The 18,831-nt window shown below is 45.9% G+C and overlaps 1 protein-coding gene and 1 pseudogene across 1 annotated transcript in view; both read right to left on the reverse strand.

The window, feature by feature from the left end:
* Gk5 (glycerol kinase 5) overlaps positions 1-12,238 on the reverse strand; it is a 92,585-nt gene extending 80,347 nt beyond the window's left edge. Inside the window, exon 1 of the mRNA XM_012949895.2 lies at positions 12,062-12,238. Coding sequence (XP_012805349.2) covers positions 12,062-12,238 — 177 coding nt within the window. The remainder of the gene's footprint in view (positions 1-12,061) is intronic.
* Positions 12,239-12,277: 39 nt separating this feature from the next.
* The window catches only part of LOC101597130, a 68,893-nt pseudogene continuing 62,339 nt past the window's right edge, over positions 12,278-18,831 (reverse strand).

Consider the following 18,831-nt stretch of genomic DNA (forward strand, 5'->3'; position numbering starts at 1 on the left):
GCCTTTCACAAGCGGCGGGTACTGGGGAGACTCAAAGTACAGCAAAGTGCTGAGAATAAGTGGCTGTCCAGTGCTCAGCACTAAATCAGACATCTTTATCACATGCTTTAAGACTCGGGGAACATTGCAGAAGAGGAGGCAGAAGGAACGTAAGAGCCAGCGTACAGAGGAGTGCTTTGGGACACTCTCCTCCAGACATGAAGTGCCATCGCATTCATGACTTCACAGCTGTCAGAACCCCCACAAGACCTGCACAGTGCTGAGCCGTCAACGTTCCCGTGTAGATGGTGGAGGAGGGGGTAAAAAAGACATTAAAATGTATGAGACAGGAGTGGCAAAGAAGAAACGTTCCAATGGAATGGCGTGCGGACAAAAGGTGAAAGCCGGGGATTATGATCAAATTACAGTATATTGGGCTGGAGAGATGGCGTAGCGGTTAAGCGCTTGCCTGTGAAGCCTAAGGACCCCGGCTCAAGGCTCGGTTCCCCAGGTCCCACGTTAGCCAGATGCACAAGGGGGCGCACGCGTCTGGAGTTCGTTTGCAGAGGCTGGAAGCCCTGGCGCGCCCATTCCCTCTCCCTCTACCTGTCTTTCTCTCTGTGTCTGTCGTTCTCAAATAAATAAATAAATAAATAAATTTTTTAAAAAAATTACAGTATATTCAGTATGAAAACTCTCAATTAAAAAAAAAGAATACAAAATGGTACAACCACTCAGGAAAAGTTTGTCAATTTCTTATGCTCTTTATTAAGTGAGTTGTGTTTAGTTATTTACTTGTGTAGTCACTGAGGAGGAATCATGTGTGAGATACTTTGCATCCTGTTTTACATGACTTCTGGGGAATTAAACAAGGGCTGATGGGCTCTGCAAGCAAGTGCCTTTAACCACGGAACCAGCTCTCCAGCCCCTATTTCTTATTTATTTATTTATTTGCAAGCAGAGAGGGACAAAGAGAGACAATGGGCACACCAGGGCCTCTAGTGGCTACAAACCAACTCCAGATATATGTGTCACTTTGTGTATCTGGCTTTATGTGGGTACTGGGGAACCAAACCCCAGGATATTAGGCTTTGCAGGCCAATGCCTTAACTGCTGAGTAATCTCTCCAGCTCCCTCCAATATCTTGTGATTTGAGATAGTCTCATATAGCCCAGGCTGGCTTAACACTCACTTATGTACCCAAGCATGACCTTAAACTTCTGATCCGCCTGCCTCCACCTCCTGAATGCTGGGATTATAGCTGCGCACAAATACACCCAGTTTATGCATAGCCAAGTCAACCCCAGGTCTTCAAGCATACTGGACAAGCACTTTACCAGCTCAGAGAGAAACTTCATCTCAAGGAAAAATGACAAAAGGGGAAAAGTGAAGAATACTGATGTTCTTCTCTGGCTTCCACAGCCTCAGCTACACAGCTACACACATACATACACCACCTCTATTATATGTACGTGCCAAAAAAGTACATTTTACTTAAGATATATTTTTTTAAATGAGAATAGGGCATGGTGGCTTACAACTATAATCACAGCACTCAGGAGGCTGAGGAAGGAGGACTGCCATGAATTCAAGGTCAGCCTGGGCTACACTGCTAGTTCCAGGTTAGACTAGGTTAGAATTAGACTCTGCACCCCCCCAAAAAAAAATGGAGGCTAAGGAGACAGCTCAGTGGTAACCGGTGCTTAATTATAAAGCCTGCCAGCCTGGGTTTCATGCCCCAGCACCCAAGTAAATCCTGATTGCAAGCAACTGGCATTTGTTTGCAGTGACAAGAGATGCTGTGTGTTCTACATGTGTGTGCATGCACACACATGCATGCACACATGAGCACATTTAAGAAAAAAAAATTTTAAGGGTGTAAATGTTGTGCTGTTTTATTGCATGAGAGTAATAAATATTAGCAAGAGCCCGCATTGCCTGGTTTCCCCCAACCTTTGCCTCCTCAGTGAAATCATGAACCCTGGCATTTGGGAGAAAAACAGTAAAATCATAGCTGCTTCAGGATCAGTCCCTCAGGTTCCAAGGCAACTCCAAAGCCTTCGCTGTCCCCCCCAAGCTTCCCTGTTCACTTGAAGCGAAAGCAGCTTGGGGTCTCTCTTCTTGCCATTGGAAACCTCGCTAATCTTGCAGCTATGACCGGGGGAGAGCTGAGGGTTTTCTTTCCCCTGAACAGACTGCCAGCTGCTGCACTGGAATGGGAGCAAATCTGAGAGACACAGAACTTCCTGGTGAGTGGTAGAGCGAGTCAATGGCCCCGGATCGGATCCTAAAGCTCTGCTGCGTCAGGATGCTTCGGCCCCCTCCTGGCTGGGAGTGCAGCAGCCTCAGACAGAGGAAGTGGGATGATGGCAAATCTGTTCTAGAGTGGGGTTGAAGTCCCATAGGAATTCTGGACTGAGGCATCCCATACATGGCTGGGCTCGCCAAATTAAGAAAAAATTTTTAAGCCAGGCATAGTGGCTCATGCCTTTACTCTCAGCAGCTAGGTGGCAGAAGTAGGAAGATCACTGAGTTCAAGGCTACCCTGAGACTACATAGTGAATTCTGGGCTAGAGTGAAACTCTACCTCGAAAAAAAAAAAAAAAAAATTAAATGTTCTTTTTTTTTTTTTTTCTGGAGACAGATCTCATTATTTAGATAAGGCTAGCCTGGAACGCTCTAGGTAACTGAGGCTGGCCTTGAACTCTGGTCTATGCCTTAGTTTCCTTGGGATTACATTATACATAGCTTAGGTTTCGTTTCGTTTCGTTTGCACTTAAAAAAAAAAAAAGATTTTATGGGGCTGGAGATGGCTTACCGGTTAAGGCATTTGCCTGTGAAGCCTAAGGATCCTGGTGATTCCCCAGTACCCATATAAGCCAGATGCACAAGGTGGCACAAGCATCTGGAGTTCGTTTGCAGTGGCTGGAGGCCCTAGCCCCTTCACACTCTGTCTCTCTCTCTCTCTCTCTCTCTCTGTCTGCCCCCCCCCCTGACTCTCTCAAAGAAATAAATAAGAATAAAATATAATTTTTAAAATTTTATGTCCAGACAAGTAGCTCAGCAGTTAAAGGCACTTGCTGACAAAGCCTGATGGTCCAAGTTCAATTCCCTAGTATTCACATCAAGCCAAATGCACAAAGTGGGCGCTGCATCTGAAAATCCTTTGCAGCAGCAGGAAGCCCTGGCAGGCCTATTTTCTCCCTCTTCTCTTCCTCCTTCAAATATCTCAAATGAATATTTTTATTTATTTATTTATTTATTTTTTATTTTTATTAACATTTTCCATGATTATAAAATATATCCCATGGTAATTCCCTCCCTCCCCACCCCCACACTTTCCCGTTTGAAATTCCATTCTCCATCATATTACCTCCCCATTACAATCATTGTAATTACATATATACAATATCAACCTATTAAGTAGCCTCCTCCCTTCCTTTCTCCACCCTTTATGTCTCCTTTTCAACTTACTGGCCTCTGCTACTAAGTATTTTCATTCTCACGCAGAAGCCCAGTCATCTGTAGCTAGGATCCACATATAAGAGAGAACATGTGGCGCTTGGCTTTCTGGGCCTGGGTTACCTGACTTAGTATAATACTTTCAAATGAATATTTTTTTAAAAAATGTTTTAAAAACCTATGGGAAACTGTGACCCATGCCTGTATTCTAAGCACTGGGCTACACGCAAGCTGCAGATAGCCTGGGATACAGGCTCAAAAGCCCAATGAGAAACAGGATCAGACTACATTATAATGAATGGCTGAAAGGATCAGTGAGTGTGCAGAAAAACACCCTGCTCAGATTACACAGCACCTCTGCTCTCCCTGGCACCCAGTTCATTTAGGAAAATCATTCTTCCTGCCCTGCGAGAGCTGAGTCAGATCACCTCTGAGTCTGCTCCTCAGAGATTGAGCGCCCAGAGGGAAACATCTCTCTTCATCTTTCCCCCAGAACTCCCAGGGGAGTGTGTGAGTAAACAGATGAACAAAAACTATCTGAGTACAGCCACAAGCAGAAAGCAGAGGGTCTAGAGCTCTGGAACTGCAAGGTACCCTGATTTGAGAAGCTGGATGCCAGAAGGTCTCTACAGGGTCCTGGGTCACAGTGTACAAAGATCCCTGATTCTTCCTCTCAGCCCCTGGCCGCTTCTCACCACCACGCAGCAGGGACGAGGTTTACTCTTTGAAGAGGGGAGCCAAGGACCTCTGTTCTGCTAAATGTCAGATGGAGTTGATGCTTCAGTGCAACATGGTACTACAGCAATGCATGGAAAACTAACTGAGGGCAACGTACAAGGACATTTTTTAACATGTAAGAAGTGGCCACAATAGAAAATGGAATAGACATAGCCTGAGGAGCATAAGGGTAACTGAGGCTGATGTGGAAAAGGAATCTATTATTCTCTGCTTCGTTCTACAGACAATCAACAAAATCTACTTATTTTCCATCAAGTAATATTTCTATGATACTTTTACAACTACAACAACAAACATTCATCTCAAAAAATTAAAATAAATTATCAAAACCTCATGTGAATATCTTTGTTTCAAGTCTACAAAACCCCTGAAATTCCTGATAGGACCTCAGGATGACGTACCCCAATTCCATCAACTTGGAAAGTTCACACCACCACTCCACTGTCTTTTCTGGTTGTTACACCAAACTATCTAAGGCTGGGTAATGTACAAGGAAAGAGGTATATGTAGTTCTGTTCTGGAGGGTGAAAGTCCAAGATAAGATAAGCCCCTCAGTTTAGCAAAGTGGCCTTTGGCTAACTCACAGGATGTGGATGACAACAGTATCATGGCAGGAACATACACAAGAGGAAGAAATCAGAGCCAGGCATGGTGGTGCATGCCTGTAATCCTGGCATGAGGGAGTCTTGGGCCAGACGATTGCCAGGAGTTCAAAGCCAGCCTGGGCTACATACAAGAACAAAATCCATCTCAAAAACTGATAAAGGGCTGGAGAGATGGCTCAGCAGTTAAAGGTACTTGTTTACAAAGCCTGCCATGCAGGGCTCAGTCCCCTGGTACTCACACAAAGCCAGGTGCACAAAGTGGCCCTTTGGAGTTCCTGTGCAGCAGAAAGAGGCCACGGTGTGCCCATATGCTCTTCTCACACACAATCTCTCTCTCTTTCTCCACCCACACCCCCCCCCCTTTCAAACTCAGACTGAAAAGAAAAGGAGGAGATGAGGAGGAGAAGGAGGAAGAGGAAGAGGGAAACCCTAACTAATCACATGGGGAGACAGGCAGCCGTAGAACAGGAGGAAGGCATCAGTGGTGTTGTGTTGAAGTTACTCTGGAGAATAAGCGCAACCTAGAAGAATTACCTGGGCCAAGTCTATAATCCAGCACTCTGCAGACTGACATAGGAGATCACTGTGAGTTCAAGACCAGCCTGGCAACAGAGTGAGTTCTAGGTCAGCTTGGGCTAGAGTGCAACTTACTATAAAACTCACAGACTAGAAAACGGGGGTGGGGGGGGGCTGGGAGATGGCCTACGGCTAAAGGCACTTAACTGCAAAACCTACTGGCCTGAGCTCAACTCTGCAGTACATACCACATAAAGCCTGACACAAGGTGGCACATGCATCAGAAGTTTGTTTGCAGTGGCAAAAGATATGGCGTGGATGCACGCACACACATATTAAATTAAAACAAGAACAAACAGAAGTGCTTCAATCCCTTCTCAGGAAACACCCCCCTCCAATCGGTGACCTAGTTCTGTAACACTAGGACCCACCCCTTAAAGCGTCTACCACCTCTAGGAAGCTACCCACTGGTGGCCCGTGTATCCTTGCGAACATTCTCAACCCACAGCAGTCCCTAAACTCCAGTATGCAGCCTTTTCACTTCAGGGTTGGAGAGTGGGCTCACGGCCTCATGCACACTGGGCGTGCGTTCTAGCACGGTGCTACCCTCAGAAGAGGGCCAAGCCAAAACCAGATCAAGAGTACAGTGAGAGAAGAAAGCGAATTTAGTTGATCAAAACAAATAAAAGACAAGTGGAGACTCCGTCTTTCCAAGAGTGCTGCGCTTCGCATTCCGGGGGCAGAGCTCTCTGAGGCGGGCTTTCTGTCCCCTTCTTCCACCCTCCGCATTTCACACTGGTTCACAACAGCATGACGTTCCACCGCATCGCGTGATAAATGCTCATCGGTTTTCAGTACAAAATAAAATACCAAATGTACTCATGGGAGTTTCCCCTGTGTGTTATTCTTTTAGTGTTTAATGACAATATTTAAGGATCTGAAAGCCTTTTGTTGTTGTTGTTGTTTGTTTGTTTTGTTTTGCTTTGTTTAGCAAGGCAGAGTTTTTGCTCTAGCCCAGGCTGACTTGGAATTCACTATGTAGTTGCAGAGTGGCCTCCAACTTAAAATATTCCTGCCACCTCTACCTCTCAAGTGCTGGGAATAAAGGCATGGGGTGGGCTAGCTACCACGTCTGGCAAGAAAACCACATACGTACGTGTGGGAGTGGGAATGTATGTAAGCACACACGTGTACATTTCATTAAGTAGAAACTTTGCATGACACATCATGTGTTGGTATCGTCATTTCCCTCCTCCCTGGCCCCATTCCACTGAAGGCGCCCTCGGTGGAATTGCTGGTAATCATCATGGGGTTGTGGGTTATGAGCTGGGAGAGCAACAGTCAGTCAGTGTGTGGTGGACGCAATGCCTCTGGATAGTCCCTCCCACACCCACTCTGTGGCTCTTACTTTCTTTCTACCCTGTCTTCCCCAAAACTCCCTGAGCCGTGGTGGGTGTGCCTTAAGCCTACTTCAGTGCTGAGCTCTCCTCAGCAGCTCTTGGGGTTCTGCTCTGGTGCATTCTGAGTGTCCTCAGTGTCTGTCTCCATGACCCCTGGGGCTGAGGAGACAGCTTAATGGTAGAATACATGCACAGCATGCAGGAACCCCAGGAATTTGTTCCCCAGCATCCCCACAAAATGAAAATAAAGTAAAACTGAAGTCTCCTGAGAGGTTCGAATGAAAGGGTTCATGCTCAGGATTTCCATTTCAAGTTCAACAAAACCTGTCTTCCTCATGTCTCCAGAAGGTAAGTGATCTCTTTTCATTTTCCATTTCTTTTTCAAGGTTAGTTTGGCCATAAAAGTCAAGTCCTACACTATGGGGCCTTAGGTTTGGATAAATATGCTTTCCATCATGTTATCAGGGTGTGGTTTCCACTTGAGAATAGACACAATCACATGCTGTATTTCATTCATGAAACTTATGAAATAACTGAATTTCTAGCACAGTAACTAACTGCAGATCATGTATTCTACACACAAGAAGTAATGAACCAGGTGCTAAATAGCAATGCAGACCAGTAAGATCTCATTCTCAACAAACCCAATCTGCAGTAAGGCTCCAGATATGGCTTTCTCCTGTCTTCTTTTCTCTTAAGATTGCTAATACAATAATGCCCAAGGCCTCACACATGCTAGCAACTTCTCTAGTACAGAGCTATGCCTCAAGCAACAATTTAAAAATTGGGCAGAGGTGGGCTGGAGAGATGGCTTAGCGGTTAAGCGCTTGCCTGTGAAGCCTAAGGACCCCAGTTCGAGGCTCGGTTCCCCAGGTCCCACGTTAGCCAGATGCACAAGGGGGCGCACGCGTCGGGAGTTTGTTTGCAGAGGCTGGAAGCCCTGGCGTGCCCATTCTCTCTCTCCCTCTATCTGTCTTTCTCTCTGTGTCTGTCGCTCTCAAATAAATTAAAAAAAAAAAAATTGGGCAGAGGGGCTGGGGAGTAGCTCACTGGCACAAGATGTTTGCTTATACAGCCTGCCAGCCTCTGTTTAACTCCTTGGGCACACATATAAAGCTGGACGGGCATGTGCAGTGGCAAGAGAATCTGGTGTAACCACACTCACTCACTCACACTCAAAATATAAATAAAGGGCTGGATAGATGACTTAGCAGTTAAGGTGCTTGCCTACCAAGCCTAAGGATCCATGTTTGACTCTCCAGGTCCCATGTAAGCCAGACGCACAATGCAAGGGCACAAAGCAGCACATATGTCTGGAGTTTGACTGCAGTGGCTGGAAGGCTTAGCATGTGAATTCTCTCTCACTCATAAAAAAAAATTACGAGCCTGGTGTGGTGGTGTATAGCTTTAATCCTAGCACTTGGGAGGGAGTGGTAGGAGGATCACCATGAGTTCAAGGCCACCCTGTGAGACTACATAGTTAATTCCAGGTCAGCTGGAGCCAGAGTGAGACCCCACCTCAAAAAACCAAAATAAATAAATAAATAAAAATTTGGGCTAGTGGCTGGGGAGACAGCTTAGTGGGTAGAGTTTGCCTCACAAACATGAAGATCTGAGTTCAATCCCCAGCATTCGCATAGAAATGCCAGGAATGGCAACGCGCAAAATGCACACCTGTAATCGCAGTGCTGGGGAGGTGGAGCCCAGGATCCCTGGAGCACTGTGGTGAGCACCAGGCCAGTGAGGGCCCTGTCTCAAAAAAAAAAAAAAAAAAGTGTGTGTGTGTGGGGCGGGGAGGGGGCCGGGACACTCACTCGAGGTCCAGGCAGAAGATCCCTGTGAGTGGGAGGCCAGCTTGGGCTAGAATGAGATCCTGCCTCAAAGCAAACAAACAAAGACTGGACACTGTTCCTGAGGATAAATGTGAAGTTGTCCTCTAGACACTACATGCACACACCTCACAGGTACCTGCAATGAGACCACACTTCAAGACATGCAGAATCATAGGTACATACACCACCAACACAAAACTAAGAAAAGGAACAGACAAAACTTAGACTAACGATACTTTGGTGTGTGTATGTAGTTGTAGTGTATGCAAACACCTGTGCCTGTGTGCACACCTGAGGAGAGCAGGCAAGGCCTGGAGATCCTCCTCTATCACTGTGCTTTTTTCTGTGAGACAGTCTTTCACTGAACCTGGAACTCAGCATCTCTCAGCCAGCCTGGCTGGCTAGTGAGCCTGGGTGACCCTCTCGTCTCTGCTCCCCTCAGAGCCGGTGCCGGTGCGCGTGGCCATGCTTGCATATTTACACAGCTGCAGGAAACGAAACGCGGGGCCCCGTGCTTACACTCTGACCTGTTACTGTGCTTTGAGTCACGGGGCCCCCATAAACTCGTGTGCTTTGAATGCTTGATCCTCAGCTGACAGCAACGTGGGAACTGGCCCCTTGCTAGAGGTGTGGTGTCGGGGCTGCTGCAGTAACCTTCACCCTGCTGCTACAAAGAACCTGACCAAAACCAGCTGATGGGAGGAAAAGGCTGACTCTGGCTTCCAGTCTACGGGGGAAGCTCCACGATGACAGAAAAGGAAAGCATGAGCAAAGGCTGGACAGCACCTCTGCAACAGCAGGTAGCAAGCAGCGGCAGGGGGCGAGTCAACAGCAAGCTGGCTCTAACACCCATAAGCCCGCCCCCACAATACATCTCTTCTGGAGACTCCAATTCCCAAACGGCCATCAGCTGGAGGCCTGCCATTCAGAACATAGGGGTTTATGGGGTACACCTAATTCAAACCCCAAGAGCTATGGACATCACAGCCAGTTCCCCCTTGATAGTGTGGGACACACTCTCCTACTGCTACTGTCTGCCTGATGCAGACCAGGAGAATATGTCCAGCCACATATTCCTGCCATCACGGAGTTTCCCCTTGATTCTGTAAGCCAAAAACCAAAGCCAAAATAAACCCTTTTGTCCCACAAACTGTTTTCTGTCAAGTGCTTTGTGCCAGCAATAAGGGAATTGCAACACCTATTGAGCCATCTTCCCAGTCCAAGACCAACCATTGTTGACATACAAAGGTTTCAATAGAATTAAAATTACTCTCCAAAACTGCCACATACATCCACTGTGGTATCAATGCCTGAAATCCTGCCACAGGAGAATCACTGGTTGGAGCATAGTTTGTGTTAGTGAGTTCCAGACCAGCCTGGAATATGTGCACAGCAATACCCTTATATCAACTGCTTCAGTTTCCAAAGGTTTAGTAACGTTTCTAAAGGACTGTTGTAAATTCCTACCCCGATTTGAGAGGCGGTGATGTCAAATCCATGTCACATAATGTTTCATCCTTGGAAGTGAGGGTGTTCCTACTTTCTCCCGTCATTTTCATATTTACTAATTTCCCAAACAGCTACACAGTTCAGTGTGAACACAATCCTAGCTTGTCACTCACTGCAATCTTGCTTACGTTTGACATTAACTTCACTCCACACCTTTGCCAGACATGTGATGCACACCTTTAAGCTCAGCACTCTGGGTGCTAAATTGGGATGATTACTGTGAATTGAAGACCAGCTTGGGCTAGACTGAGACCCTGACTCAAGAAAGAGAAGAGAAGAGGCGAAAAAAAGAAAAAGAAAAGAGAAAGAAAGAAACTAACAATTTGCCTCAAATTGTTGCAAGTTCATTTTCCTTTGTCCTTTATGATCCACATTCTAGTTCCTTTAAAAAAAAAAAAAAAAATCCGATCGCTGTGAGCTTGAGGGCCACCCTGAGAATACAGAGTGAATTCCAGGTCAGCCTGGGCTAGAGAGAGACCCTACCTTGAAAACCAAAAACAAAAAAACTCCCTTTTTAAACAAAACTTTGTGTCAAGAACTATAAAGATGACTAAAAAGCACCATCTTTTCTGCTGGTATGACTAAGAACAGGACAAGGAGCACAGTGTCTGCCTTCCGTCTGTCCTTTCAGGCTGGGGCAAGCGTAAGGCAGTGAATAGGCAGTGTCCCTCAGCTAGCCAGAGAAAGATCTAGCAACTCCAGCTCACCTACCAGAATGAAAAGCTTCCTATGGGGCTGGGGAGATGGCTCAGTGCCTAAAGGTGCTTGCTTGCAATGCCTGCCAGACAGGGTTCAAGTCCCCAGTACCCACATAAAGAAAGAACACAGAGAGTGTCGCAGGCACACACATAAATAAAACTATTTTGAAATTTAAAAAGTGTTATGTTGTTGCCTCCAAGTCGGCTATAGTCTCAAAACAAATGTTCAAAGCATCCACAACTTATCTGCACCACCCATAGTGAGTATGGAGTGAGTGACACTTACAAAAAGGGGAGCCCAGGCTGACCTGGAATTCACTATATTCTCAGGATGTCCTTGAACTCACGGCCATCCTCCAACTTCTGCCTCCCGAGTGCTGGGATTACAGGCATGTACCACCAAAGATGCTGGTATTAAAGGGAACAAACAGAATGCTGTATTCCAAACACTTCTGGTGCGCTGACAATTGTGCAGAGATCAATGCTACATTAACATGGTTGCAAGCAGAACACTATCAACTTGTTAGCTGTTGACCCATTGTCAACGGTTCAAGGCTTTGCCTACGACAACGACATGAGAGAAATAATTTTGTGAATTTGCAAAGATGGAAAGAAGAAAAGTAATGACAATACAAGCTGGGCGTGGTGGCGCATGCTTTTAATCCCAGAACGGAGGCAAGAAGATCACCATGAGTTCGAGGCCAGCCTGAGACTACAAAGTGAATTTCAGGTTGGCCTGGACTAGAGTGAAACCTTACCTTTAAAAGCAAAAACAAAAACAAAAGAAATGACAATACAGCTTGCAAAGCTTGTCCAATACCCCCGAAAATCAGCTGCTCACGTGAGGAACCAACACTTTCAGAAACAGTTAAGAAAGACGAAGAAGGAAAAAAACAGATGATGAATTTAAATTTCATCAAGATCTGGAAAAGGAAAACGTAAATAAGGGCAGAGTTGAGGTCAGGGAGAAAGAGCAGGAAAACCCACGCAAATCACACATGGCAATGCGGCGGGGTCCACGCAGCCGGCCGGGCCCCGCGCTGGGCATGCCACCCAGGTAACCAGGACAGGGGGCCGGCCCCGAAGTGAAGGGGAGTCAGCGACGGCTCCGCGTCCCCGGCCCCGACCCCGGCGCGCTCCGCCACGGCAGGAAGACCACGCAGGGCGCCCCGGCCCGAGGAGGGAGCGCGGGCACTACGCCGCGGGCACTGCGCCGCGCGGGGCCGAAGAGAAGCGGCGTCCAGGCGGGGCGGGGCGACCCGCCCGCCTCCCGAGACCCCCACGCCGGCCTCCGGTGGAACCCAGACCCGCGCCCCCGTCACCTTCTGCTCGCTGGAGCCGCGGACCCGCGCCGTCCGGTCGTAGACGTGGCAGCGGATCACCGAGCTGCCCACGTCCAGCCCCAGCACGAAGCGTGCAAGCGGCTCCCGTGCGCTCGGCTCCGGCTCCGGCTCCGGCTCAGGGCGCCGCCGCTCCGGACCCTCCAGCCGCGCGGCCATCCCGACCCCCAGCCCGCGTCGGGGCGGCCCGGCCTCGCTTTAAGGCCAACCACGGAGGGAGCGCCCCGCGGGGCCGCCGCCCGGCACGCCCCGCCCGCCCCGGACCTCGGACCGCCCCGACCTCGGACCCGCCCCCCGTGCGGCCGCGCCCGGCGTCGTGACGTCAAGCTCGCGCCGGGAATCCGCGAGGGGCGCGCGGGGGGCTGTTCTGCGATTGACTTCAAGGTCTCGGCAGACGTAACTTGTAACTCAGCTTTCTGCGAACTCCAATTACATTTTAGGAACCTCTGTTAAGAAAAATCAAATGGCATGAAAAAAATTTTGAAATTTGGCCCAAAAGTGAGATGAACAGATGGCTCAGCAGTAAAAGGCGCTTTACTTGCAAAGCCCGATGGCCTGGGTTGCTTTCCCCAGTATCCACTCGAAGGCAGGTGCACAAAGTGGTGTCTTCATCTGGCGTTCATTTACAGTGCTCAGGGGTCCTGGCACACTTTTCCGCTCCCTCGCACTCTCTCTAAAATACAAATAGCTTTTTAAAAAAAAAAAAAAAAGTGGTCAAGCTTAATCCCAGCACTCGGGAGGCAGAGGTAGGAGTTCTGTGAGTTCGAGGCCACCCTGAGACTACATAGTGAATTCCAGGTCAGTCTGAGCTAGAGTGAGACCCTACCTCGAAGGAAAAATAATGGTCAAAAGTCTTTGTTAAGTAACGGAAAGTCCTCTAGACCTTTCTCCGGAAAAGCTTGTGAAGTTTGCACGTATAAATGCACTTCACTAAAAACATGTCTACATGAAATACAACACAAGTGGATACCTTTGCCAGCTTTACGGCGGAAATGAAGGGAGAAAGCTTAGGGTTGTGGCTTTTACCATCACGCTGTTTGAGGCCCTTGCTGTGCTTGGAATCTGGAAGCTTCACAGGGGACCCTGCTCACTGCTGTCTCGGGCCAAAAGCCCGTCCAGATACCTGGCCAAAAAAAAAAGTGGGGGGCAAGAAGCGGGTCTGTGCATTCTTCCAGCCTCAGGTCCACTGACAGATCTGTGCGGGGTGGTGGTGCCAATTACAGCCGCCTGCATTACCACCAAACCTTTGTAAACCCAGGCTCTGAAAAAGATCTTTTCCTCGTTGTCAAATTTTCATATGTCTGCTTTTTTGTGAAAAAGATTTCATAGTGTAAAGTGTATGTCAGTTAGGCACGTGAGTGGCTGGTGAGATGGTGCATCTCAGTGAGTAGAGTGCAGGTGTAGCATATTTGTCAAAGTGGTATTTCTTGGGGTTCTTGAACTCTGGCACTACCTTTGTGATCATTTTCAGAAATTCTAGTCAATTATCTTACTATCAAAGAATCAGAGAATTGAGAACAGGGACCTTAATCACTTAGTCTAGTGTTTGTGAACTGTTTTTAGGTTTATTTTTGTTTTATTTTCTTTCAGACAGGATGCCTCTCTAATCCAGGCTGGCCTCAGGCTTATGTCGGGAGTATAGGCACGTACCACTATGTCAGGCTTTATTCTCAGATCTTAATTTTGAAATCCACACAAATACTGTCACCTTAGAAGAGTTGTTTTTTTTTTTTTAAGCCAGGTGTGATGCAGCATGCCTTTTAAATTATTTATTTATTTAGTTGAGACAAAGAAACAGGAAGAGGCAGACAGAGTATACATGCGCCACTTTGTGCATCTCAGTTTACATGGGTACTGGAGAATTGAACCTGGGTCATCAGGCTTTGCAAGCAAGCCTCTTAACCACTGAGAAATGTCTCAAGCCCCTGGGAGAAGACTTTGTATTGTTTCTTTTTTTAAAAGAATGTATTTATTTATTTATTTAACAGATCGAGAGAGAGAGAGAGAGAGAATGGGCATGCCAGGGTTTCCAGCCACTGCAAATGAACTCCAGATGATTGTGCCCCCTTGTGCATCTGGCTAACGTGGGTCCTGGGGAAACGAACCTGGGTCCTCTGGCTTTGCAGGCAAATGCCTTACCCGCTAAGCCATCCCCCCAGTCCTGTTGTTTGGTTCTTGTTTGTTTTCCTTTTTTGAGACAGGGTCTCTTGGTGGCCAGGCTGGCCTTGAACTCATTATGTTGCTAAGGATGGCCTTGAGCCCCTAATCTTCCTACCTCTCAAGTTCTGGGATTACAGGTGTGCGCCACCACTATTAGCTATGCCAAATATTTGTCCTCAACTTCAGGTATTGTTAGGTAATTTGAACATGAACATCTCATTATAAGCCATAGCTGATTTCTGTATGGCACAGATGCAGCTTGCAATAGACTTGAAGAGACAAAGAGATACTGTGTTTCTTTCCTGTTCTCTATTCTTCATGAGCGCCTCTCACCCTGCTTTGCCCTTAAGATAAAAGGAGTTCCTAGGTTATGGGGCACAGAGGCTTTCAGATGCCGTTTGCTAATGGAGCAGGTCAATCGACTGTTGATCCAGAGGCCATTGCTGAGGTAGTCTTAACCGTCATCTGACCTGGCTACTGCTTCTCTGATTCTGGGCTTGGCTGCTCTCCCAGGCTCTTTCCCCACCATTATCACTTCTTCCACTTTATTCTCATTCAGCCTGCCCAGAATTAAAACTCCGTGTCCTAGCCTCCCACACACTCAGGAAACTTGGATAAACTTGCCAAGGCTGGATCAGAAAGCATGTGAAGGTCGCCATTCCTTCATCGCCCAAAGGGAAATGAATGGTGCTTCAGGTCAGAGCCCATGGGATTTGGAGATTCAAACTGTGGCAGTTTCCGGCCCACTAAAGGCCCTCCTGCTTGCACAGGAAGCACTCTTACCCACGGAGCCATCTCTCCAGACCAGTGCCCCTCCATTCTAGGATAACTAACTGTCCTGCTTGTCCAGGACTGAGGAATTCTTTGGAACATAGGACTTTCAATAATGAGACCAAGATACAGAAAACTTGGATAGTAGGTCACCTTGCTCCTTCCAGAACTTGCAATAGCAACATAGGTTCCCTGTCTTGTCAACCAGTGCTCTTTCAGGTTTCCTGAGGTCTAGCTGCCAATCCTGGCATTCTCATCACACTCCTCTAGAGGAGATGAATGGTCTGCTTGGGATTGCCTTTGGAATTCTGCTACATCATGTTTATAGTTGTCTGCTGTGAATAGACAGTGAACTCCTTGAAGGTAGACTCTAGGCCTTATCTTGTTTTCCCCATCCAATACACAGAAACTATTCAATGGCTAAATGAAAAAGCAAATTAAACCAGGCTTAATGGTACATGTCTTTAATCCCAGGACTAGGGAGGCTGAGGTAGGAAGATTACCATGAGTCTGAGGCCAGACTGGGACTACAGAGTGAGTTCCAGGTCAGCCTGGACTACACTGAGACCCTACCTTCAAGATAAAACCAAACAAAAAGCAAATTACCATGTACAAGTCCCTATGTCCCTAGTCTCTATGTCCCTACTAGACCTCATATTCTGATTTGGCCATTACACAAGGGCCTGAGTCCTTCATACTCTCCATGCAAATGAGATTACTTGTCATGGCTTTCATCCACAGATGCAGACTGTCCATGCATCATGAGAAGCCTGAGTTAGGTCAAGTATGGACTAAGCACATGAAACTCAAGCCACTGCCTTTCTCCTTACCATTATTTTATGAGCCCAGCCTATATTAGAGAGAGTACCTGCCCATTTCTGATTTCACTGTGTGGAGCCCCAGTCTGAATAGGACAAACATCTATGAACCACAAAGACAATGAAGCTTAAGCATCAGCATCAGGTCCCTTACCTTCTATTCAGCCTTGAGAAGAGCCCTAGGAAACTCCAGAATCTGTGATTTATAGCATTTAAAAAGTGAAATATGGGCTAGTGAGATGGCTCAGCCCTTAATAGCACTTGCCAGTTAAGCACGAGTGCCTTTCAGCTGGAGAGCACTATGTCTGATTCCCCAAACCCATGTACAATACTGATTGCAGCCATATACTGTATAACTCCATCCACAGACGGCAGAGATGGGAGAATGACTGAGCTTCAATGATGGTCGTCAGCTCCAGGTTGACGACCTGCAATTCAAGGAAAGGAATGCTGATGAGTAGTAAGACATTCTTCTCTGTCCTCTGAACATACATGCATGGAGCACACACATGCATGCACATCACACTCCACACATACAACACACACACACACAAAAGTGCAAGAATAGGATGAACCTCAGTGGAACATTGTGAGGAATGGGTAACGACTGATCCTTGGGAAGTAGTGTGATAGTGTGATCATAGAGTTGGCCCCCGGGAGAGAGGCCAGTGCTGAACACTGTAATAATCAGATCTATCTCTCTTCCTTCCCTTACATCCCCTTTCTAGCTTACTGGCCTCTACTGCTGAGTTTTATTCCAACTCACATACAAGTCCAAACATCTGTAGCTAGGATTCACATATGAGAGAGAACATGCAGTGCTTGGCTTTCTGGACCTGGGTTACCTCACTAAGTCTAATCCTTTTCAGGTCTATCCATTTCCCTGCAAATTTCAATTTCATTTTTCTTTACTTATGAATACAACTCTATTGTATAATTGTACCACATCTTCACTATCTACTCATCAGTTGAGGGACATCTAGGCTGGTTCCATTTCCTAGCTATTGTGAATAGAGTGGCAGTAAACATAGTTGAGCAAGTATCTCTAAGGTAGTAAGACAAGTCCTTAGGATATATGCCTAGGAGTGCTATAGCTGGGTCATATGGTAAATCTGTTTTTAGCTGTCTTGGGAAACTCCACACTGACTTTCACAATGACTGAACCAGATTGAATTCCTACCAATAGTGTAGAAGGGTTCCTCTTTTTCCACATCCTCATCAGCATTTATTGTCATTTGTTTTCTTGATGATAGCCAATCTGACAGGAATGAGATGGAATCTCAATGTAGTTTTAATTTGCATTTTCCTGATAGCTAAGGATGTAAATCATTTTTTTAGATGTTTATAGGCCATCTGTATTTCCTCCTTTGACAACTCTCTATTTACTTCCATAGCACATTTTTCAATTGGGTTGTTTGATTTCTTATTATTTAGTTTTCTGAGTTCTTTGTATATCCTGGATATTAATCCTCTGTGAGATGTATAGGTGGCAAGCATTTTCTCCCATTTTGTAGGTTGCCTCTTTACTCTATTCACAGTGTCCTTTGCTGTACAAAAGTTCTGTAATTTCATTAGGTCTCAGTGATTTATCAGTGTGTTTGTTTCCTGAGCAACTGGGGTTATATTCAGAAAGTCATTTCCTATGCTAATGTGTTGAAGGGTTTCACCTACCTTTTTCCTATAGCAGTTTCAGATTTTCGGTCTAATATTAAGATCTTTGGTCCATTTGGACTTAATTCCTGTGCATGGAGAGAGATAAGGACCTATTTTCATCTTTCTACATATAGATATTCAGTTTTCCTAGCACCATAGGGTGAAGAGGCTTTCCTCCAATGAGTATTTTTGTCATTGTTGTCAAAAATCAGGTGGCTATAGCTACTCGGACTTAAATCTGTGTCCTCTGTTCTGTTCCATTGATCTACATGTCTGCATTTGTGCTAGTACCATGCTGGTTTTGTGCTTGTTTTTTTTTTTCTATGACTCTATAATACAGGTTAAAGTCAGGAAGGGTGATACCACCAGCCTTATTTTTGTTGCTCAAAATCATTTTGGATATTTGAGCCTTTTTGTGCTTCCAAATGAATTTTAGAATTTTTTTTCTATTTCTGTGAAGAATGCTAATGGAATTTTGATGGGGATTGCATTAAATGTGTAGATTGCTTTTGGTAAGATTGCCATTTTCACAATATTGATTCTTCCAATTCAAGAACATGGGATGTCTTTCCATTTCCTAGTGTCTTCTGAAATTTCTGCTTGAGTGTTTTAAAGTTTTCATTGTAGAGATCCTCCCTTCCTTGGTTAGGTTTATTCCAAGGTACTTTATTTTCATTTGAGGTAAATGGGAGTGATTCTCTTATTTCATTCTCAGCATGTTTGTTTTAGTATATAGGAAGGCTACTGATTTCTGTGTGTTTATTTTGTATCCTGCTACATTGCTAAAAGTGTTTATTAGCTCTACAGTTTGCTGGTAGAGTCTTTAGGGTCCTTTATTTATAGAATCATGTCATTTGCAAATAATGATAATTTGATCTCTTCCTTTCCAATTTGTATCCCTTTTATGAGTGTCTCTTGTCATATTGCTACAGCTAAGACTTCCAGTACTACATTAAATAAAAGTATGGGGCTGGAGAGATGGCTTAGTGGTTAAGGTACTTGCCTGTGAAGCCTAAGGGCCCAGGTTCAATTCCTCAGTACCCACATAAGCCAAATACACAAGGTAACACAGGCATCTGGAATTTGCAATGGCTAGAGGCCCTGCAGTGCCCATTCTCTTTCTCCTCTCTCTTTCCCTATCTCTCAAATAAATAAATAATATTGAAAGAAAAAGTCTACATGGTAGTGCATGCCTTTAATGCCAGCACTTAGGAGGTAGAGGTAGGACGATTGCTATGAGTTTGAGACTACCCTGAGATGACATAGTGAATTCCATGTCAGCCTAAGCTAGAGTGAAACTCTATCTCAAAAAAACCAAAAAAAAAAAAAAAAAAAAAAAGTAGGGACAGT

Source organism: Jaculus jaculus, chromosome 17, assembly GCF_020740685.1.
Source record: "Jaculus jaculus isolate mJacJac1 chromosome 17, mJacJac1.mat.Y.cur, whole genome shotgun sequence".
Classification (NCBI taxonomy): Eukaryota; Metazoa; Chordata; class Mammalia; order Rodentia; family Dipodidae; genus Jaculus; species Jaculus jaculus.